The 25136-nt window shown below is 30.6% G+C and overlaps 2 protein-coding genes and 1 pseudogene across 4 annotated transcripts in view; 1 reads left to right on the top strand and 2 right to left on the bottom strand.

Moving 5' to 3' along the window:
- The window catches only part of LOC149054452 (calcium/calmodulin-dependent protein kinase type 1-like), a 389323-nt gene that overhangs the window by 310584 nt on the left and 53603 nt on the right, over window positions 1-25136 (bottom strand). The gene's annotated exons all lie outside the window — the stretch shown is intronic.
- On the bottom strand, window positions 959-1724 carry LOC149054454 (uncharacterized; annotated as a pseudogene).
- LOC149054453 (beta carbonic anhydrase 1-like) lies at window positions 17942-20160 on the top strand. The gene is made up of 2 exons (XM_089230084.1): window positions 17942-18080; window positions 19036-20160. The coding sequence occupies exon 2, from the start codon at window positions 19218-19220 to the stop codon at window positions 19983-19985; it is 768 nt and encodes a 255-aa protein (XP_089086210.1). The 5' UTR covers window positions 17942-18080; window positions 19036-19217; the 3' UTR covers window positions 19986-20160.

The raw sequence follows: 25136 nt of genomic DNA, 5'->3' as shown, positions 1-25136 counted from the left end.
GAGACGCACTTTATGTTGAAAGTACTGAGCCTCTGCTACGGGATTAGTAGTGTTCCCTACATTCCATATAAAATCTATTATAATATCATATAAGATATAAGCTCTGTATTATAACAAAGGCGTAAATAAAAATATTAGTTGTTTTGAGGAGGGTAAAAAAGATTATATTCACGACAAGTTCACAAAAAATTGGCATGAAAGAACAATAATTAAAAAACTGATTGAAACCAGATCCTATTTTGTAAAAGACAAATGTGACAGGTCATAAAGAGGAATATACCACCTTTCTTAAGAAATTAAGAATAGGTAGTCAAAACAACATTTAAGTGAAAAAGAAGAGTCTTGCAAGTCTAATGATATAGAACAATTACAACAAAATGTCTAGCCAAACAATCCAAATAGAGTATAAAACCAGGATAGGTAAAAAGGTAGCCAAACTTAAAAATAACTTAACTTATAAGATTATTTTTACGCTCTAATTTAAATATTAAAAATGTTTATATATATATTATCATACACTATTAAGTTTTCTTTGCACTATCTCAATATTAAGCTTATTTTGTAAATGTCAATGTATTACTAAATCTTATACGAAATTATATTGTGACAATAAGTACATTATTTATTATAAGAAAAACATAAAGGAGAGATGTGATAATAATAAGTGATAATCTATTGTTATCACTATCCAGCATATCATCATGCTGCTATGCTCAATATGTAGATTATTATGTATTGAGATGTTAAGTTATATATTGTAAGAATAACTTTTATAATTTATTTTTATGCGATTAAATAAAGAATAAATAATTAATAAACAAAGTGTTAAATAATAATATATTCATCATAAAACATAACATACACAACATAATATTATCAGTGCAAACATTATATTATGTTAACATGATTTATGCTATTTCAATATGATCCTTGGATCTCAAATCTTTGGTCAAACTGATCAGAGTGCCATATGCGTACGTTTATGTTTTGTCAAATTGGAACTTGTAGATGACGATTTGTCACACATCGCACGTGTACGGTTTTTCACCAATGTGAGTGCGTCGATGTGTTGTCAAATGACCACTTTGAACGAACGATTTGTCACACATATCGCACTCGTATGGTTTTTCACCAGTGTGAGTGCGTCGATGTGTTGTCAGATTGTAATTCATACTGAATGTCGTGTCACACACATCGCACGCGTACGGTTTTTCACCAGTGTGAGAGCGTCGATGTGTTGTCAGATTGCTATTCGTGAAGAATGTCGTGTCACACACATCGCACTCGTATGGTTTTTCACTAGTGTGAGTGCCTCGATGTGTTGTTAGATTGTAATTCATACTGAATGTCGTGTCACACACATCGCACGCGTACGGTTTTTCACCAGTGTGAGAGCGTCGATGTGTTGTCAGATTGCTATTCGTGAAGAATGTCGTGTCACACACATCGCACGTGTACGGTTTTTCACCAATGTGAGTGCGTCGATGTGTTGTCAAATGGCCACTTTGAATGAACGATTTGTCACACACATCGTACTCGTATGGTTTTTCACTAGTGTGAGTGCCTCGATGTGTTGTTAGATTGTAATTCATACTGAATGTCTTGTCACAGACATCGCGCGCGTACGGTTTTTCACCAGTGTGTATGCGACGATGTTTTGTCAATTTACCACTTTTATTGAATGATTTGTCACAGATGTTGCATGAATAATTTTTTTTCTCCATTTTTTCGTCAGAGTGATGGCAGACTGCTTCTATTTGTAAAAAAATTATTTAATATTAATTTGTTTTTCGTAAAACTATTTGGTAACTATACATACACGTTTCAGCTTATGATCAATTAGACTTAATTGACTTCAACAAATTTTCAAGCCAGTATTTGACGTTTTTTTAAACATTAAATAGAGTATAATATTATGTTCTTACGTATTATTATTAATTTATATTTAATTTTATAACATTAATACTTCATTGCCCGTTAAAAATATCAACTCTATATGATTTAAAATTTGTGTTTAATTCGTCATTTAATAGCTGGTGTTGCTAGTGATGCTGAAAAACCTAGCACTAACCAATATGAAAATTTGAGTTATTAGTTATTGTAGAGAATTAAAAATTTAAATTCTTCTGTCTATAAATCATGAAAAGAGTTCGCACCGAATTCGAAGAAAATTAACGAAGCCTGTACATTGCACGAATTTATTAAAACAAATATTATTATTATTGTTATATATGTCTGTTAACTACTTGTGATTATTTGTTTATAATAACAAAATATATGATAAGCATACATTTTTTCTACCTAAAATAGAACAAAATGTCTGCCGTATACATTTTATTACTATCTGAAATTCTGAAATTCAACAAACCGTCCGCGATTTTAATTTTTTCTATGTGACCGTACTAAGTGTCTTACAACCACATTATACCATGACAACAGAAATCGAATCATTGACCCTGTAGGGTATCATTTGTGTGGGTTTTCACATGGTTATCATAACTTTTGAATGTAACAATGCATTTCGAAACTCTAATTTAGTTTTGACCTCACAAAATTTATTTAAAATTATTAAACAATTTCATTCTGATATTGAGTCTAAATTATTTTTATTATTATTATTTTTTTTAATAACAAAATCCTATTGACATAATATCTAAATAATATTCTATTTTAACATGATTTACATTAATATATTTTAATTTACGTCAATGATATCTACACATGTTTGAAATAACGTATGAATTTGTATAAATAACAAAGGAAAATAAAATTAAATGAAATGAAAATATCAGAATTTGACTGACAAAATGATTATGAACAGTATAAAAAGACACATATATTTCACTCGAAATCAATACTGAAAATTATCACTCAGACACAATCATCCAATAAATTGACCACTCACGACCCACTGAAAAAACGGGTGATCGCGCAGTCGATCCGAAACGTGCTTAGTCGGACGAGACGAGAGCTGCAATGTAGAAAATAATAATAATTATGATTATTATAATATTCGGAAGGAAACTGTTTTCCACAGTTCGTCGTTTCTCGTCTGAAAACATTTCGTGTGCAAATTTCAAACAAATTCTCTTAAGACCAACTGAGTCCGCCACCATCACCATCACAATTCGACCTTCAAACCGTCTCCAGCCCGGTCCTTTTTCGGTGGCCTCTGTCAACGGTATATTTTCATGTTATCCATTTTAGTGAAAGTTTGATTTGTTTTGGTGTAAGACAAACGGTTCGTAGTAAAAAGTTCACGGTGTCTAAGACAGACCTGCAGTGTGGCGGATGTAGACAGCGCGGAGAGATGAGCGTTCAAAGTTTTTCACACCGCTATAATAATATTATAAATATTATACATGTATACCACAATATTATATTCTTTGGAAAACTTTGCATGGCTGTGTTGGAGGCGGCGAAGGCACTTTGAGTGATTAGATAAAGTTTACCTACCTACTGAATTGCAAATACTATGTTCTCGGTAATTCCGGGACAGAGATGCGTTAAACAATATTGTTATTATTATTATTATTAAAATACGGTATTATATGTGGCGTGAACTCATTATAATATAGCGGATTATGATAAATCCATATTACATACAGAGTGAGCCACCGTTTTAACTGTTCATAATATAATAACAGTCATGATGTAGCATTACATGATATGTCGCGGTCGTGGTTTAAATCATAATATATAGTTTGGTTTTTGTATTTTTTTAGGTGGTTGATTTTCAACCACAGTTGCAGTTATATAATAATTATTATTATGTGTAATAATCTAATAATATTACATAATATTATATATATATGTTTATAATATTTATCTAATAATATAACATCTATTTTGTTACACTAATATACCATCAAATGCGTTTTTAATTACCTATAATATATTTTAAACACAAATTATTTTCAAATTGAAATACGATAAAAATGCGAGTAGAAAACAAAAATAGCAACACTCAAATAATGTGTTTATCTTTAAATTCCACCAATAGATCCATTTTACACCAAAAAAAAAAAAAGCAAGAAATATAAAATTCGTTGTGCTGAACTTGAATTCGCTATCTAATATGTTGCAAGTCTGCAAGACTGAAACGACATGTCTTGAAGCCTACCTAAGATATAGTATATTGTGTGGCAAGGGCGGGAAGTGAGCCACACATACTATTTTTTGTCACGCCCCTGCGTTCATGGAAAAGATTATGCAGGGATCTATGCAACAATTATAGACTATTCTACAAAAACAATTTCATGGAAGACATTTTATTTTATTTCAAAATTACAATTTTCACTTTGTATATTTTATTATTGTAACTGATAAGATTATTATACTAATATACTATATTATTACTAACGCATCGTTCGACGCACTTCTCTAGGAACAGTGCAAATTAAATATGTTTAAATGTTTACCTATGCGTCATGCAAGGAGGTTATACTATACATTTAAGATGTTTTTTTTTTTTTTTTTTTAACGTTTATTTAAATATACACAATCTGTAAATGTTGTTTTACAATAAGTGCATGTGATGGAGGTGATATGGTTTTTGAGAGGCTGGAAATAAGAAACCGCCCATTGGAGGCACTTAAGGTTAGGATTTTAGTTTGCTAGTAGGAGAGGGTGTGATTACAAAATTAAGGGAGATAGAGGTATAATCAATTTTAGATTAGTAGGTCACGACACCAGGTACGTTTTAGACGCCTTCTGGGGTCACCAGGAATAGTGTTGGTAGATAGTTCGGAAATCAGGGGATTACGATGGCTGTGGAACTTGGAGTGTGTGCGTTTGTAGAAGGTTTTTGCGACGTTTTGAACTGTTGGAATAGCTAGATCTTTATGTAGAGTGTCGTTAGATATATAATAGGGAGCTTTAGTTATTTGACGGAGACATTTAGATTGGAAGATTTGAATTTTGTTTAAGTTGGACTTTTTGGCTGCACCCCAGAGTTGGATACCGTATGTCCAGATTGGTTTGAGTAGGAGTTTGTATAATAGTAGCTTGTTTTTTAAGTTGACATGATGTGATGTGAGGAGATAACGTAGTTGTCGAGAGCGATTATTTAAGGCAAGTCTTTTGTTGTGGGTGTGGGTTGCCCAAGTTAACCTGCGGTCTAAATGTAGACCTAGGTATCGAACATTTTGGGCGGTTGGGAGAGGTACATTGTTGAGGAAGATGGGCGGGCAGACTATTTGCCTTAGTGTGAACGTACAATGGATGGATTTTGTTTCGTTGATTTTTATTCCCCAGTCTTTATACCAGGTTGATAAGAGATTGAGATGATTTTGTACGAGGTTTGAGGCTATTTCGGGGTCGGAATGGATCGCTAGAAGCGCCTTGTCGTCGGCAAAGTCACAAGTTGTAGTGTTGGGGGTGGTAGGTTGATCTGAGGTGAATAAATTGAAGAGTAGAGGTGCTGTTACGGAACCTTGAGGTACCCCTGCGTGGATTGGTGAAACTTCGGATAAGGAGAAGCCAGATCGAACGGAAAAATGTCTGTTTTCTAAATAGGATTTAAATAATAGAAAATAGTAAGGTGGAAGAGTAGATTTGAGTTTGAAGAGTAAGCCTTCATGCCATACTCTGTCGAATGCCTGTGATACGTCGAGGAAGGCAGCTGTGCAAATAAGCTTTTTCTCAAGAGTGTATGATATTTTATCCACAAGACGATGGACTTGGTGTATTGTAGAGTGGTTATGACGAAATCCAAATTGGGTATTAGGTATACTGGCTTCAATGATAGGAAGGATGCGTTTTAGGATAATTCGTTCAAAAATTTTAGAAAATAGTGGAAGAAGACTAATGGGCCTGTATGATTCGGGAGAGTCGGGAGGTTTGCCAGGTTTGGGGATCATAATGATGATTGAGAATTTCCAAAGAACAGGGAAGTATGACAGTCTAAGTATAGAGTTGAAAATGTGTGTTAAGAGAAGTAAGGTTTTTTTGGGGAGTTGTGTAGCTACCTCAGCTGTGATTAGGTCGTAGCCTGGGCTTTTGTGACGAGGGGATTTAAGATGTAACCAAAAGTTTATGTTTTGTAAGAACCGTGGTAGGTATACATTTTAGTTTCTGGTTGTGCAGGGGATACGCGCCCGGCGGCCGGCACTTTTGGGGATTTCTTCTTTTTCGCCCGGTACTTTTGGGGATTTCCTCTTTTCCGCCCGGCACTTTGGGGATTTCCACTTTATCACCTGCTGGACGGAAAAAGGACGCTTTTGAACGCTTCAACCGTGGTCGAAAACCAAACTTTCGGTGCAGGCGTGACAAAAAAACTTATTTTTACAAACGTTTGTTCCAGGCACGTCGCCAAGGGGGGGCCTTAGGGCCTAGCCCCCTAAGAAATGTCAGTGGCTTCGGACTGGCCCCCTTGATTTTTATTTTTAAATATTATGGTGTAATATAATTGTCCCAAGCCGGTTAAATCCTAATTGTAAATTATATGGTACTCCATAATATATTTAAGTTAACGATCGTATAACAAAAATTAAATTCCGAAATTTTATAAATATTCGTCAATAATACAAGATAGACAATAAGTCGTCTATTAATAAATTGAAATCTATTAATGCCAAATACGGGTATCGAACGCACATTTGATAAACACAACTACAGACAACACTATATATTATAATATAGTGGACCAATACGGTAATCGTATAATCAAATAAACATGCCTAACAAAATGATATGTCCCAATATAATATTATTATCTATCGAGTTAGAGACTTAGTACTAAGCAGCAAACCATTGAAATAGACGACTTGTCCTAATATAGTTTTTTAAGATGTATAATGTATATTGTATACCTATATTAATAAATAACAAAAATATAACGCTTAACTAATACAGACAATACATTGTTAAATGTAGTAATATTTTTACAGATATTGTCTGATAAGGAGAGGAGTGGAATTGGGTACAAAAAACAGAAAGGGGCCAAAAAATATTGGCCCCCTTATAGAAAAATGTCTAGTTACGTGCCTGGTTTGTCCACTGCTTGTAGATAAATTACAACAAAATACAATGTTTAGAGATCAAAAAATGTGTTGTTGTAAGTTTCATAGGCACAAGGCACATAAAGGTGCCTTATCCCAACCCCCTTGAAAAAAAAACAACAACAACCCAAGTTTATTACAATCACCACTGCTGTCACCGACTAGTCATAGTTGGAATCCTAACAAAATATATTGAAGTTTGTCCAGACCGTTGATCTGTTGAAATCTATTTGTTTTCACGTTTAAAATCTATTCTTCAAGGCCAATTTGATATAAGCAATAATTTACAAGCGATTGTCAAATACAAAATCAATTTCCATTATATTCGCATTGCGTTATTTAATCTCATCGAACGCGTGCACCTTATGACATTGTAAAAGGATGTAGCCGATATAGGTTAATAATTGGTATATGATATTAAAAATAAATAATAATTGAATACTTTTAATATTTTTCTCTCGAGCCGAATATTTTACAATTTATGGTTGATTTGTAGGTAAGCTATGAAGAATACACAAAGATAGAGATACGATTATACGTGTTATTTATGGTTGTAGAAAACGCAATAAATTATAGTATTATCATGACAGTGGCTTGTTTTATAATATTATATCGTGATATAAAATATATAATAATTAGTTGGAAACACACCAATATTGGAAGTCAACTTTGTATTTCGAGATAAAACAACCGATTGCGCAACGGATAGTAAGTAGGTAAATAGGTACCTATAATATACAGAGTGACCCCTATTTTTTTCTCGGTAATGAATTTACTCAAATCATTTTAAGGGCCATATCTATTAATATTTAAATTTGATTATACCATTACAGAGTGGTGCTCTATGACGATACAATCTATTAATTGTTCTAAAATGTCTTGTACACTGTGAATAATTATTAAGCAGATAGTCTTGTTTTTAAATCTATATGTTCAAAATTCTAATAAGACAAGTAGTTTCTGAATTATTAAAATGTAATAAATGAATTATGCATACGGATAATATACTGTAATTATATTTAAAGATTTTTTGTAAGTAATGTGATATTTTATATTATAATTTTATAATATTATATTTTATTATTATACTTCGACAATTTTTACAAATTACAAAATTTTAATAATAGATAAATATTAAATAGTAAATACCATGATTTTCAAATTATCAAGCCCCTTTAAATATCCCATACTATTCAAACCTATTATCGTTAATACACAATTAATGTATATAACTCAAAAGACAAAAATTAAATACACATTCAAATATTGATTCAAATACATCAACAGCTTCAAATAATTCACGAAAAATAGTGATTTTAATTTGAAAAAAAAAAAGTTTTTAACGTGTTATATGAAAATATGTTTCGTTTAGGTAGGTATACTGTATACATAAAAATTCCAAAAAACTGAATTGGAATAAATTCATCATCTATTAAAATAAATAAGGGGTGAATATGTTTGGTGAATCACTCTGTATAGTGTATATTATTAGATAACTCGCAATAACTTGAAATGATGCATAAAGTATAGGAACATGAGAATGAGTTTTGAATGTTATGGTGAATACTACAGTAATTTTAATACAAAATACTTGCAGACATTCTTGTCATATTTTCGCACCGTTATTTAAACCTAACCTATTACATTGGTGTAAATAATATACATAACACAAACATATCATTCAATAAAATAAATCAATTCAGATAACATTTTATCAATTTATAATAACTGTTTATTTACGCGACTGTGATCGTGTTCTTTGCAATCATACTCGTATTTTTAATGTTATTTAAATGAAAAAAAAAAATTTTAAAAACACAACAGAAAAATCCAATTACAGTAATGGCACGGACGGTGTACGCCTACATAAGGCTGTAAACATTTTCAAATCTCACTTCGTCGGATGACTCGTGTTGTCATCGCGATGGTAGCCGATTATCATTATACCTACCTATTCTATACTATATTTATATTTTAAATTAATATTATTGTTCAACACTGTTGCAGCGATTCGAATAATTACCAAAAGACTACAGGAGTTGTATACGCGGGTACCTGCAATAATATAAATACCTACGTATTAAGTTTCATCGAAAAAAAAAACGATAGATTGTAATAAATTTTAACACAACAATAATGATGAGTAGCCCGCGCACGCTCAACCGCGACCTGCAGAGACCTCGGCGACGCGTCCGGTGTCTAGTCCGAGGCATGAATATTATATAGGTATTCGTCGATTTCGTCGATTTCGTGTTTAGACCTCCTTCGCCACCGTCACATAATATATTATTTGTCACGACGACAAGAATATCAAAAACAAAATAACGCGATCGTCGTGTCACGATTATATGTAGGTATATGTGAATCCATCGTGCACTGCGACCGTCATCATCGACCAGCGGATATATTATATAACGCGTATTATACAATAAAATTGGCAACTGTCATGAATGAATGACATTGAAAAAAATATTTTGTGTACAATTGCACGCACAAAATGATATAATAATTTTACGAGCCACGTGATGAAGGAACTGGAAAACGTTCGTTAGTATAATATCAACCCCCTTCTTCAAAACCGTTGTGATATGATTATCCCAATCTATGCTGTGGGAATGCATTAGGTAGCAACTGTTCTTGGCCGGATATATGATGGATTAAATTCTCCATCGGTCACAATATTATTGTCAACAATAATAATATAAGAAAAATTACTAATTCTCCTCCATATATATCGAACCTCACCCTTTACGACGATTTCCGTTTAAAAAAAAGTTCAATAAAGAGCAAAGTGTTTCTATAAGCGTATTCATGATCGTCTTTTAACTCACAAGAATCTTTTAAATTCATGAGTTATCCTCCAACGTAATCCCTGATAGTCCTTCACAATGCTGTCGACGTTTAAAAAGAAAATGGTTATATAACTTAACAAAGTAAATAACTAAGAAATAGAAAATAGAATAAAATAAATAAATAACATTTATTCATAGATAATAAAGAAATGGATGGGCCAGCCCTATACCTTATACACGGAGCGTTCTGTGATCGAAGAGAACTTATGTTACCACAGTGGTTAGATAGTGGTTGCCGGGTAGCAAAATTTTAAAGCGTGACGTCTCGGCGCGCGAAATTTTAAAATAAGTCAGCCCATTAATATTACCATTCGACTATCAACAATCAGATAGGGCCATATATAATTAATAATTTTTAATAATGACAATAATATTGATATAATAAAGTAATAATTATTCGGTATAAATACAAATTAATATAAAATGGGTGATCTGCTATATGGCACTATGTCAAAAACTTATAATAATATCACAGAATAGAATCTATTCAATAGATAAATAAATATGATATAACTAATATTAATAATGATATTTTCAATTTTGTTATTGTCAATCATAGACTTAGGTTAAGTCTAGCATGAGGTCTATGTTGTCATTTTGTCAATAAATAATAATAAAGTACATAACAAATAAGAATTAATTAAATTTATTTGCCATGATAAAGTATACTCGTAAACATAGGTTAAATAATAGGTTAATGAATAAGTTTAGTTACATTAAAATTAAAATTAAAAATCACATAAAAACATATTAAAGTTATTGGTTTTGAAATAAAACAAGTGTTGTGTATTTATACCTAATTTTTATGGTATCATTTTTATTTTTTAATTCGTGATACATTCGTATATCTTAATATTTGAGGATACTTAAATTCGTCAATTGGTCCCTGTGAGTATCTAAAATGGATATGTTTTCGCTGCAATCGTTTTTATTAAAATATATGTTTAATTGATGCAAATTAGTACATCATTTTTAGTTGTAATTCACAATATTATAACTTAAGAGTTAAAACTTTAATTATTTGATTTCTCTATTTAAGACAAGATACGAATATAGTAATATAATGATTTATTATTATTTAATATTTATGGTGATAAACTGATAAAGCCTATGATACCAATATTCAGTAACCTACAGTGCTACATTTTGTAACCATATTGGTAACTTAAGTTCTCTTCCGTCACAGATGAGAACAATAGCATGGCCCATCCATTTATTTTTTATCTATGCATTTATTAGTAAGTGTTACTACTGGGTGGCTTCTTCAAACAAGTTTTTATTATCTTTGTTAATTTCAGCCCATATTCTTATTTTACCCCAGGTACAGATTGTATGTCGTTTATAAATAACAAATAATATGATTATCATATAAGAGAGAAGCCATATTATATTTTTAGTTTCTAGTAAGACAAACATTTTGTTTCTATCACAGCCGAAACCCCCGAGAACACACGATTCCTGACAAGGGCCGGTGCAGGTTGTTTTATCGTAGGAAATTACAAGGAATTCCTAAATTATATTATATTTCAAATTTTTTTTTTTTTTTAATAACATATTATTACACTGTTTTAAGTTTTGTTATATGTTATATGTTATATAATATGACATATTATAAAACATAAAAACATGAGTTAAGTCCCTCGTCGAATTTTCTATGATAAAACAATATGTGAGTATTGTCCGGTGCACGATAAATAAACCATCATATACAAGTATACATGTGACCTTATTAAGCCATGCCGAATTGCCATTTCATCGATACGTAGGCACATATTTAAAGCCCATTTAACCATAATAATATAATCACTTCATATTATTATAATATTACCTGATTTTTAATATATTTTCCACGCCATCATTTAAAGTAGTTAACAACAATAATGATAAAAATGTGGCATATTATTATATTGTCTGTATCGTAATACGCATCTCGCATTGAAGATATAATTATACGGGTTTTTAATTGACAAAATTATTTTAAGGTTAAGAATAATATTTCAACGTGTGATAATAATGACCGAGCAATAATTGTTTCAGGTGAACTTTAATTAACGCGTTTATGCAAATTTTTAGTAATTATTATAATATTATACTCGACCATTAGCTGTCGCATAAAATTATTGAACTGGATCAGTTCTAGTATTTTATACAAATTGACCTTAGGCATTATTATACATACCTAATAATAATTTATAAATGTAATATTTTACCTCAAAACTTTTTTTTTCGAGTTATAATCATAAATAGTGCAGCCCCTACCTATACCATAATAATAATAATTCATTTTAATGCATTTGCAAGGTTGTTATGTAATGTTCGTCTTATTTTAGATATTAAAAATTTTTATTATACTCGTATATATGCTAAAACAGTGGACTGTTTTTTAAGAATTTTTTTTGTCTTAGACACTCATATAATAATGAAGAACCATCAATGCTCATAAGTCATAAGTTATTTTTACATATGTCGATGGTGATTTATACTTTTATAAAAGCCTTTTCATTCACTATTGTATTTACTCTATTTTTGAGAAATAAACAAGAAAATAATATTGAACAATTAAAAATTGATTAGATTACAATGTTTCGTAGGTGAAATTATCAATATTAAAAAAAAAAAATACCTAATTACAATAAAAGCTTATAAAATAAAATTGAACAATCTTTATTTGTACTGTTTTTCATCACTGTGACCATCTATCTCTCAAAAAATCTCTAGTCGTAATTATGTTAACCATCGTGATAATAATTCCTATGTACTCCACTGTGTGAAAAACCGGGGCATAGGTACGTACCTTATTATAATAACATGTTATTACCCGTTGACGTGACAAAAATTGACAAATTCGTACAAGCGATATTTAAGACGCTATTACCACGCCGTTGCATGCTCGAAAATCTAAGCTTTCGTCATACAATATCATTGGATTTATTGGCTTTTAAAGTAAACTTAACGGCTACCGACGATAGTATAGAATACAATATTGTTGTATTTCTAAAGACCATCGAAATCTCAAAACGTTTTTTTCCAGCATAACCGTACAAATCAGATTTATAGAAGATTGCCCACTCAAGTTAGATCTACTGCTATTATTATACAGAGAGATCAAAAAGTTTGGAAACCGTCTAATGACTAATTAGAACTGATAAAAGCAATATTATGATAAAATTGATGAGGTATTGAAATATTTTACATAATAAATGTGCAACAGTGTGTGTTATTTATTATTGCTTAATATATAGGTATAAAAACATGCAAACTGTATAATTAAAGTTTTTCCAATTTTTTTGAACACATTGTTTACCTATATATATATGGTCAATAATGCAAAATTATACTTCAGTTGTTATACATTGTAATTGACAACCGTTGTATTAATATAATACGTGCCCCTAACAATCTATATCGTACATCAAAATTATTATTATAATTTTTTTTTTTTTTTTTTTTTGGAAGTTTAACTACTTAATTCAGTCGAAATGATTGACAAAAAAAAATGGAAACTATTGAAACGATTCAATAGAAAGGTAGATAGGTACACGTTAATTCGTTATAATAACCATCAGTAACCAGCTACATTTTACGAGGTAACACAATATTTTTTTGACATCAATATGTCTAATAAACTGATTGGCACACGATAATATTTTTATGGTATTGTAAATATTAGAGTTATAATCAGTATAATCACGTTCTGCTTGATATAAAATATTCGAATACTCGGTAGACTTATTATGATATACTAATTACTAACCAGACCTAGCAGCAAGTTATGGACGACCAGTAGACTCCATAAATAGGTAGGATACCTACAACTTATTAGCTTTAAGTCGGACGAGAAATAATTATCTACACTGGCCGCAGCTATTAGAATCATTGACTAATTAAGTATACTGGTAACCTGCTGAAAGGCCATAAATTTCAAATAGTTAGATTGTATAAGTCACGTGGCATATTTAAGGACCACTCTGTCTTGCAGTGGAGGTGATACAAACTTAAGTTTTACTTATAAGACGACTCAATGGTACAGCAAATTGTTAAGAAGATGGTGTTTTTTAATGAATTTAATTGAAATTTTTTTAATTCTTATAAAAGTTAGTTTCCTAGTTGCACTTTCAACAAATCAAAAATTATATTAAATTTGGATTTTAATAAATTTGTTAATTAGTAACAAACTGCATAATATTTTGTTGAATATTATACGAATTTTAATTTATATACCCATACGACATTTTCAAAAAAGAAATTATCTGTTTGACTATTATTAACAGGAAATATAATAATGTTACGATTCTGATGTCAAAAACATAAATACCTACTGCAGTGCTTCAAAATTCTAAAAATAAGCATAATTTTCCATAAATTTACAAAAGCGGGATAAGCCTGCTGAAACCTGGCACCTTGTACCTATTACCTATAATATGTTTATGTGTACCTATAAATATAATATGACTGCGCACCCGGTAATCGGTATCTATGTACGACACGTATTAATTACCCATACATTATTATTATTACTGTCTACGTATAAAGTATATAGTTTTATTTCAATCGCACGCCAGATTGAATTCAGACGACCTTGGCCCGATTGAACGAGAGATTTTTTTGTTTTCGGCATAACATAATACCGGCTATATAATAATTTGTATACGTCGCATAGGTAATATAAATATAACTATAGAACATATTATTATATATGCGTCGAGTATGTAGTGCTAGTCTATCCCAACCATTTCGGACGTCGACCGTGCCTAATTATCTAACACAAAACAAAAAAAAAAAAAAACGCTGGTCGTTAAAACAATATTAACTATATGTAGGTATAGTGTTATTATAATATCATTGGAAAGTATATGATGACGTTAAGACTGTTTATACAGGCAACAGGTGTATGCGTATATTGTATTACCTACAATAATATTTTATTCATCACAATAATTATTATTATGAGGTTAAATTTTATAATAGATTGTTATTATTATTATTATTCGTATTTATAGTAGCTATAATAATATAATAATATATTACATACATTATTTAAAATACCCACATAACTATGCTGCAGCGCTTATCTGCACATGGCCGATTTTACCTCGGTCCGACGGACATAGTTATATATTATGTCAAAAACAAATTAAAAATAATAATAATAATTAAGAAGACTATAACGAATGATGAACCTATATAATTGATTAAACATTTTTTTTCCGACGTTTTATTTATTTGTTTACATTTCTACATATCAATGAATGTACAAAAAAAAATACCATTCTACTATAGCATAGATGGCAATTTAATTTGTACACATAGGTACTCTGTATATATTATTCGTGTAAAATTATATTATGTTTATGCACTCGCTGTAATATATACATAACAAGTAGGTTACTTCTACCTATATTGGCTATATTATAATATTATACACATTTTAAGAGTTTCAAGTATAGGCAATGGGTAGGTATATATAGTGTATACTTAACCTTCATATACGATGTACCTACGTGTTTGCATGTAAAAACACTCTTTTAGATGTATACATTACATATCAATATGTTATGAGTTTAACGTCGATAACTTATTTGCGATACGAAAAAAAATGGGTATGTGGATGTCGCTCTGCAGTACAGTGTAGGTTATAAGTGTGGGTTACTGTAATAGATGGTATTAAATTTGAATTCAATGATGTAATATCATTGTATACGAAAAACGATTCTGAGTGGAGACGGTTTATCAGTCTTGGATATGTTATACTATATTAATTATATTGTTATAATTAAAAAAAAAAAATATGTCGTCCGTAACTATTTAATATTATAAAATCGTGAAATCGTACGTTTTTCTCTTTTAACCGCTTTTATTTCGAGTACCGTTTCGTAAATCGAAAAATAACTTCTCTAAAGTACCATCTCAAGAACATTACCTTTCAGAAAAGATGCTACACTTGATACTTTTGAGCAATTTTGGAGGGAGAAAAAGTGTTTACAGAATAAAAAATAAAAATAAATAGAAATAAACATCATTGTAGAACCAATACATTCCTCGTTCCGTTCAGAATCTAAAATAAATAAATAATAACAATAACAATGATAATAATAAATCCATTTTTATTTTTTAGATATTCTAAAGTAAAAAAATAATGCATTGTTAGCCGTTGGGCCTTGACTGAAAATTTCGTTTCGATGATCATTTATGTATAGAAACAAGTGCAAATCGATTTAATAAGACTCATAGATGGAAAAATTAATGTTATAATTAAATCGTTTGTAATACGCATTGTGATTGAAACTTGAAACACATAAAACACAAACTATAATAAACTATATTTATAATTATTATTATTTTTTACGAACATAATAGACACGTCATGATAATAATGTACAAAGCATTATAATGATGAGTTTTCTGAAAAATCGTTTGACTTATAGTCTGTGCATACGTATCAGCCTTTTATCGTAATAATATTGATAATAATTTAGTACAGCGATCGTTGAAATTAAAACCATGCGTTTAAAAATAAACTCTACCACGTAAGATCGTCGTTTAAAAAATACGAGTTATCAATTATTATTGACATACGTAGGTACTACAAAGTACAAATAAAATAGTGTTTTTTTATCGAATGTTATCTAACCGCCTCGAGCGCACATTACAATTATTAAGCAGCAGTGTAACTGTGGAGCAGCCGCTAATATAATATCATAATGATACGTATAATACAGTTGTCAAATTTCGAGTGCGCTTTATGCAATAAAACTGAAGAAAAAAACTGAACATAAAAATTCACTGCCAGAAACTAAAACGCACCGCCAACGTTCATTTTATGTTTGGTAATTTTCTGTGTATACATTCTCGACGGCAATTAATTATACTGTCCGACGTGTAATCAGGTGTGATCCACTTTCGTTTAATTTATTTTACCTAGAAGTAATAAATTAAAATCGAAATAATTGCATCCGCCAGAGCATTAAAAGCGCCACATAAATATAAACGCCTAATGGAAGCATATTATAGGTATTATAGGTAGGTAGTACTAGGCACTATATAATATAGTTGTGGCAGAAAAAAATAACAAATCGATTAAAAATCTTAAACATAATTTTTAAAAACGTTTCGCGATCGCGTCCGAAATGAAAAGTTTGCTAGAGTAGTTAAGGCATGTTTTAAAATATTTTAGAACACGCACAATGCACATTGAACTTCTTCTCTGAATCATGTCGTTATTATTATATCGACGAAAAACCCGTTAAACATTACATTTTAAGTACGTTCGATCCATAGTGCGCATTTTGATAAAAAAAAATCTATTTAAAAAATAATAGAATAAAAAATCAGTAAAAAATCTATAGATATAATTATTATCGCTCATTAAAACAACTATTTTCTTCGTCGAATCATCATATGTGCCTAAGTACGCAAGAATGGCAAACGGCAAAAAATTTAATTATACATTTGTAAAAAATACCGATATAATCCCTAATAATTCTGACAATTTTTCCAAAATTTTATCAAAAATAGGTAATCGCTTTCAATAAAATATTTGCTAAAGGATCTTTAGCATTGTTAGTTTTTGAACAAGTTGTGTCTTAAATTGGAGCGTTGGTCCAACCAATTTTCTTTGCATACCTATAGCGCGATTACATAAAACCAATAGACTTAATAATAATTATCAACAATATTAATGTTAAATATATCACTGTTAAACCCATTTCACAAAATAATATGTACCTTGTAATCTATAATATAAATATAATAGATAAATAAGATAATACAATACAATATTAATATTTGTTTAATAGATTACAAGTTACTCACATTAATATTGTTATTGGGTTCAATAGTGACAAGTAACGTTAATGGTTTGATATTAGTTAATTAGATATTGATCACAGTAATAATAATATAAAATAAAAATTTTTACACGTATTTGTATCTAAAATAATAGTAATCGCTTAAAACTAATTGAAGCACAGTGGTATAAGAAGTGCCTAAATAAAATAGAAATCGATCAGTTCTCAAACCAATAGTGTTACTGTAGCTTAACTATAGCTCCGTCTAAACATTGGTTATCTTTACTAATGCAATCATTATTGTTCATCAGCTTTATTATTTATTAATATAAACTATTATTTATCAACTATTTCACTGATTTCTTATCTTACGTCGTTACTCAATTCGTCTTTCATTCTATGGATTCACTGCACAAGAGCAACGCTCACTCCAAGTTCAAGTAAGTAATTATATTTTCATATAAATTATATTTTATCATGAATATCTCTTATATAGAAAAATTTAGTTTTCTAAACCTATGTCATATTAAATAAATGTTTAGTACAAACTTGGGTAGTATTCCGAATAATTTACATCAAACAGAGTATTCTTAAGAATTTTTAAACAATTTTGTTTGAAAGATTACTGAAAATGATTTAGAACATTGTTTTAAAGCATTTTATACCTGTAAAAAATAAAAAATACCTCTTAATTATTTTGGGTATTTTATTTCCTAATGTTATCCAGAATAGTATTATTTATTACAATACAAAACACATTTTAAATCAACCACTTATCTTACTATTTCATGTATATGGTATTTTTATTTCTTAGTGGCACCTACGTGGTTACGTATAGAAATATCCTAAAAACTAATTTTTGGTCTATGACTTAGCAAAAAATAAAATAAAAAGCCTTAGACACGTTGAGCTAATATTTGTGCTTAGAGTGTTGTATTATTGAATAGGTAATAATAATAAATAAATAAATAAATTGTAATTAATTAAAAGAGGTAACTTTTTTTTTTTAGAATTTATAAACTTCATGACGTGTCTTATAATAATCATATAATAAGTAAAGAAAAAATGAGCCTAAAAAAACAAATTCAAAATACCTAATTTTTTATAAATGTTAGAATATTTATTCCAAATATTTTCATAAAGTCTTTTATTCGTGTCAATTACTTTAAAAATCATATAAGTTTTGGATATCAATTAAAAAACTTGTATAAAATCTGACCTCTTACCCGCAGCTATTCACATAGTACACAAAACATATACAGTTTCAAACCAATAATCGATTATAAGAATTTCAGTCGAAATACCAATAGCTATGATATATTATTATTAATTTAGCTCTTATGTAATAACATATAAACTATATTATATAATAACGTGGTGATTAATTTATGTCAGATACCAGCCAGTTTCCTTCATGTTTTGATTCATTACGAAGCAACAAGCGGCCGCCGATCAAACTTTTCAAAAGCAACTCGGTAGCAGCCGTGCTTGTGAAATTTGCGGTGGTCAAAGTCAGAGTTGGGCAGAACTAGCGAGGGGAGACCGAAGATTGACCGACCGCGGGCTGACGGTCGGATATGGATCGGATATTTCGGGGCATAATGAAATACAGACGGACAAACAGGGTGAAGATGGTCGAGCAATTCATCCAGGTGAAAAACCGGCCGGAACCAAAAGCGTTGTTTTTCACTTGTATGGACAGCCGTATGCTACCTGCCAGATTTACCGATTCCAACGTCGGCGACATGTTTATCGTCCGAAACGCCGGAAACTTAGTTCCGCATTCACGGCATTTCCAAGACGAGTACACTTCTTGCGAACCGGCCGCCTTGGAACTGGGGTGTGTGCACAACGACGTTAGGCACGTAATCGTTTGTGGGCATTCCGACTGCAAAGCAATGAACTTGTTGCACCTGCTCCGGGAAACGGAATATAGTAACATCGCCAACCGCCGGATGTCACCACTCCGATCCTGGCTCTGCTCACACGCGATGTCGTCCTTGGAAAAGTACCAACAACTCGAGGTAGCTGGTTTTCACGCACCGCTTATTTTCCAGGCCGAGACTCCCTTGCGCCGGATTAGCGCTTACATAGATCCGGATGACAAGCTTTCCGTCACCGATAAGTTGTCGCAGGTCAACACCCTACAGCAAATCCAAAACATTGCCAGCTACGATTTCCTCAAGAAACGCCTAGAAGCGTACGACCTGCACATACACGCTCTTTGGTTCGACATATATACTGGCGAAATACACTACTTTAGCAGGCAAAACAAACAATTCGTAGAAATAAACGAAAAAAACGTCAACAGACTAGTGGAAGAGGTCTCCAAGTACTATTGTTAAGACAAATTGCGATTCAGATGACATCCACCCATCCATCCATCACCCCACGCTCACTCACGCAGAGCTCAACTCGGTGCTTAATATTAAGTGAGACTATTCTAGGTATAAAACGACTGTCGAATATATTGTGTACCTTTGCCGTTTTATTGTACATTAAAACTAAACATAACATACATGTCATTAACATCACCACAAGAAATTTAAAAATATTAGATTTTACCTTTGGAATATCAGATGAAAAAAGGTAAATAAAATAAAATGTAAGATGCTTATCAAAAAATAAAAATACAACAAAGATAATTAACATAATAACCAGTGATAGCCAGAAATGTTCACAATAAGCTAATAATATACAACTCACAATAAATATTAGATGTAGGTTTACAGTCCATAAAATCAATTATCATAATTTACCATTACACTTTAACAATTATAACATCCCAAGGAATATATTATCACAACGAGGTAGTTCCTTTATGTTCGACACCAGTTAGTATTCAACAAATTTTTATTAATTATAACATAGTGAAACGAAATTCGGAAATTCAGTACCTATAAAGATCAATCTAAATCTAATATGTTCAAAGAAAGCACAAGGTGATAAAAAAAAATGATTATGCAAAAAAATAAGCTTCATGTTAAGATACGACTTCCATCATATATTCCATAAAAAACTCTAAGTACTTATTCATTTAAATCCTTAGTTTTTCAATCTATACCCTCTTGTCCTAGATAAAATACCTAGATCCTAGATAAAATAGTTTAGGGACCTTTTAACCTTATTATTATAAAGAAATATATTCAGTACTCTGATGTATTTCATACTATTAATATTATTATTATTTATTATTATTAATAGGTAGGTACATATATTTTCTTCAGCTGCTAAGTTAATCAATTCCATCCATTTTATGTTATTAAAATTATGGCATTCGTAACATTTAGTTATTGTAATATTTATTTAAATATTTTTTATTTATTTGTTAAAACTGTACAGTTCAAAACTCGATAATACTATGATCATAGCACACACATAGTATATCATTAAGAACCTTCTATTATTAACTACTTAACTAATTATTTAAAAAAAAAATGTTTCACAAAAGAATATTGTGTTTGAACAAGAAAGTGGGGGGTCATATTGTGTTATAATGCAGCATATTATTGTAAAAATATTTGTTACAAAATAAAAGTTGAGCTTATTTTAGTATTAAGCTAATACGTTCCGGCGCACTACCACTCGGAACCTAAAGAGCAAAAAAAAAAAACATTTTTTTACGTAAATACCGTAAAGGCTTTGTTTTTAACTAAAATGCAAAATTTTCCAAAAGTCAAATAATAATCACGCTCACTGTGTACCTAAACAACGCGTTATGATGTAAATACGTATCATAATATGATATTATATTATGGCAGAGCAAATGCTGTGTAATAAGTAAGCATTGCAAATTATAATGATTATACGTTTTTATTTTGTTCTCGCTCGGTGGAGAAATATCTACATAATTTACGGAAGCTACACACACACACACACAAGGCCGACCGGCAGCGTAAAACTTCGATGTCGATTACGAGTTTACGATTCGTAAGCTTGCCTCCTTTGAAAGGTTGACAGGGCCTTTCTATAAACTTACATACAACACAACAAGGTTCGTACATTTAAATATTTAAATTTTGAATTCATTTCGCACGCACAAAAAAAATATCAGCAAGCTTGTCGTGATACTGTGGTATATATAATATATTATACCCGCGAATAAATATACCATCACAAATCTAATTATTTTTCCACGCTCCGCAGATGAATTCACAATTTAAACATTTCGAAAAAAAAAAAACTTTGAGTACATTTGTGGAACGAGACTCGGGCATATTAACTGTGTGAAATGTAACGACAATATATTTTGTATATAGCTGTCTCATATATATATACATAATATGTAATACGACCATTATTATATACAAGTGGGGCAAGTGGGCACGTGTCGACTCATATTTGTTCGACCGAGCTGACTGCTACTTAACTACAGCATATTTCTCTTTCTCTCTCTCTCTCACTCTCCAACTGTCTCTGATTTTCGTCACATCGGTATTATACGAGTATAATAACTCAGGTTTTATCGAACAGCTTAATATTATTCCGTTACTTGTATAAAATAGTCAGTGGCAACAGCAGATGAGGTTATTTATCTGCAGAGCCCGATTTAAGCTGTAAAGTCCATTCGATTCACATTTCATCCTCTTTAATCAAATATAATCCAAAACTATATTGAAATGTTGGTCCTATTTATGCCCTGTGGCTGGTAGTGTTGGTACGTATAACACAAACAATTGTAAACCTAATAAAATGCATCTGGTTATAACGGATAAAAACAAACCAAATTTAATTTAAATATTTGTGCAATTTTTCTTATAATAATATTTATTGTACATTGCATATACTTAGAATAACCTTAAACATTAATCTAACTATTGTTCCTAGCTCTAAATCACAAACGCGTATACACAATACACACAATCACTCGCCTCGGACGACAAGTATTATATATTTCAAAAATATATTTTTCATAAATTAACCGATAAATTGTATTATAGGGGTAAGTATACATAATATGTGTCTAATGTCTAAGGCAGAGGTACCCAACCCACGGCCCGCGATGGTATTCTGTGTGGCCCGTTAAAAAATGTTAAATCGAACAATATATTCTAAATAAAGTATTATAGTAATATGTATTTATTCTATAATAGTAGGTAATGATAATAATAAAATTAAAAAAATACATAATTTGGTGGCCCGCTCAAAAATGATTACTTACTAAACTGACACGCTGAACAAAAATGGTTGGGCATCACTGATCTAAGGGGTGAGTTTCAGTTCTCATACCGCACACACACCTAGGATCTCCCTGGAAGGTCAGCTCACCCCCCCCCCCCCAAGATTATTCAGATGGCGGACGGTACCGACGGTGATTATTTGTCATGTGTACCTACGCCTAATAATATACAATTTTTGATGTTGTTCGATCGCAGTAAAATATTTCAACACTAAACTACTATATCTGCAGGAGTTCTCAAACCTATTTTACTGACTGGGTATTTTATCTTTTAAAACATTTCACGGCACACACATAGAACAAAATCCATGTTATTTTTCGACGATACAAACATGTCAATACCTATTTATTCTGCGCATAAATCCAAAACATAAATAATCATCAGCATATTAGCGAGTGACTTTTGAATTTTAAATTTTATCACTCAAGCTTACACAAACTACATAACATAATAAGACAACAATTAAACAGCACAATTGAAGAATTTCACGGCACAGCAGTTGGGAATCCCTGAGCTACACATTATAATATTGCAAAGTCACATATATTATGGAATCAACGTCAACTCGTTATGCATCGATGTGTGTGGGTAAAGGTAGACACCTTCAATAAGTCGATGAAAAACAAAAGTGACTTATCGGGTTAAAATTAGCATAATATATAACTTTCACTTGTCCCGATGTCCCACGGCCGCGACAAATATTTTATTCAACCGAGACTCGCAGCAATTAATCATAAAACAGTATAGGTAGGTAAGTACTTTTTTTCATCAATTTCGTCAAAATTGCACCTACTCGATAAATTACGTATGTTGTGTACATAGCTGCGTCAGATTGGACTGAACAACAACTGTGCAATTGAAAGCAATGCAGTACCCATGCCGTAAAGTTTTTTTTTTTTAATTTATGTTTTCCATAGTATGCCACCCGCCCACAATAAATCACACTAAACCTAAACTTTTGTTAGGTTTAATAACTGCCAATATATAATGCACACCTGTGGTTTTGCAAAAAAAAAAAAAAATCATTACGTCTTTTATAAATTTATTATTGTTTGCGACAAACGACAATGATGTATAAATACGTATGTCTGGTTACAGCTGACAATAACAATATTCCGATACCTACACATTTGTCTGATACTACCGTTATAATACCGCGGTATACGTACCAATACCGTTTATTAAAGTTTAGCGTATTGTACATTATTCTTCTTTATATCGTGTCCGGAATAAGATACGAAGATATTATGTATTATTTATATACCTATATTTTCGGTACGATATGATTAAACGTTATAAAACTTAAATATTTCACAATTTACATAATATTTCCATCAGTTAAAGTATTGCAGATTTGCGTAGGTAAAGTAGGTACCAATAATATATAGATAATTAATAAAGTGTGTTTATTTAAATTCCTATCTCATGACACTATTTGAATACTTAAGTATTTTAAATGCTCTGCACGGCAATTATCACAATGATTTCAATTCTTTATTTTGCATGTGTTACAAAAGAACCTCAAATCAGTAGTCACCACATAACAGATATAATTATATGTTTGGTATATACCTAGTCGAAATTACCAAAAGTGTAAATCACATTGAAAAAGGGGGTAAGTCATGTATGTCGCTCTGCTGTACAGTAGGTTACAAGTGGGTTACTGTAATGGATGGAATTAAATTTGAATCCAATTATATCATTGTATACAAAAAACGATTCTGAGCGAAGACGGTTTGTCTGTCTAGGATATATTATAGATTATTAAAAATTTTCAAATCTTAGATTTAAAAATAAATTTTTTTATGAATTTCTAGTTTGAAATAATTTGCGAATTTTCGTGATTTTTACATATTATTATGTTGTCAAAATTCAAACTTTGAATGCTTGTAAAAAAAAAATTGTGAATATGTATTTCTTTTATTTTTCAACTTCTATTGTAATAATATGTTAGGAGCCTTGTATTAAATTTTCAAATCTTAGAATTAAAAAGAAAAACTTTTATGAATTTCTATCTAAGATAATTTGAACATTGCCGTAATTTTTACGTATTTAGTCAAAATTTGAACTTTAAATGCTTATAAAAAAAAATCGTGCCTACGAATTTTTAATATTTTTTAACTTCTATTGTTACAATGTGTTAGAAGCCTTGTATTAAATTTTCAAGCTTTTCTACCGAACAAATAAATTTTTTATCGATATTTATAGAAAAAAAAAACTAAAAAAGTTGAAAAATTAAAATGTCAGTAAACAGCTCAAAACAAATCTAAATATTTTGAAAATTTTATCAAATATATAAAACGCCTATATAAACAT

The sequence above is a fragment of the Diuraphis noxia genome, unplaced genomic scaffold (genome assembly GCF_037042655.1).
Source record: "Diuraphis noxia isolate RWA-SAM2 unplaced genomic scaffold, SU_Dnox_SAM2 contig0006, whole genome shotgun sequence".
In the NCBI taxonomy this organism is placed as follows: Eukaryota; Metazoa; Arthropoda; class Insecta; order Hemiptera; family Aphididae; genus Diuraphis; species Diuraphis noxia.
This window is presented reverse-complemented; position numbering and strand designations above follow the sequence as displayed.

Bases quoted from the DNA above. Each gene is read 5' to 3' on its own strand.
- LOC149054453 (XM_089230084.1), top strand. From the start codon at position 19,218: ATGGATCGGATATTTCGGGGCATAATGAAATACAGACGGACAAACAGG.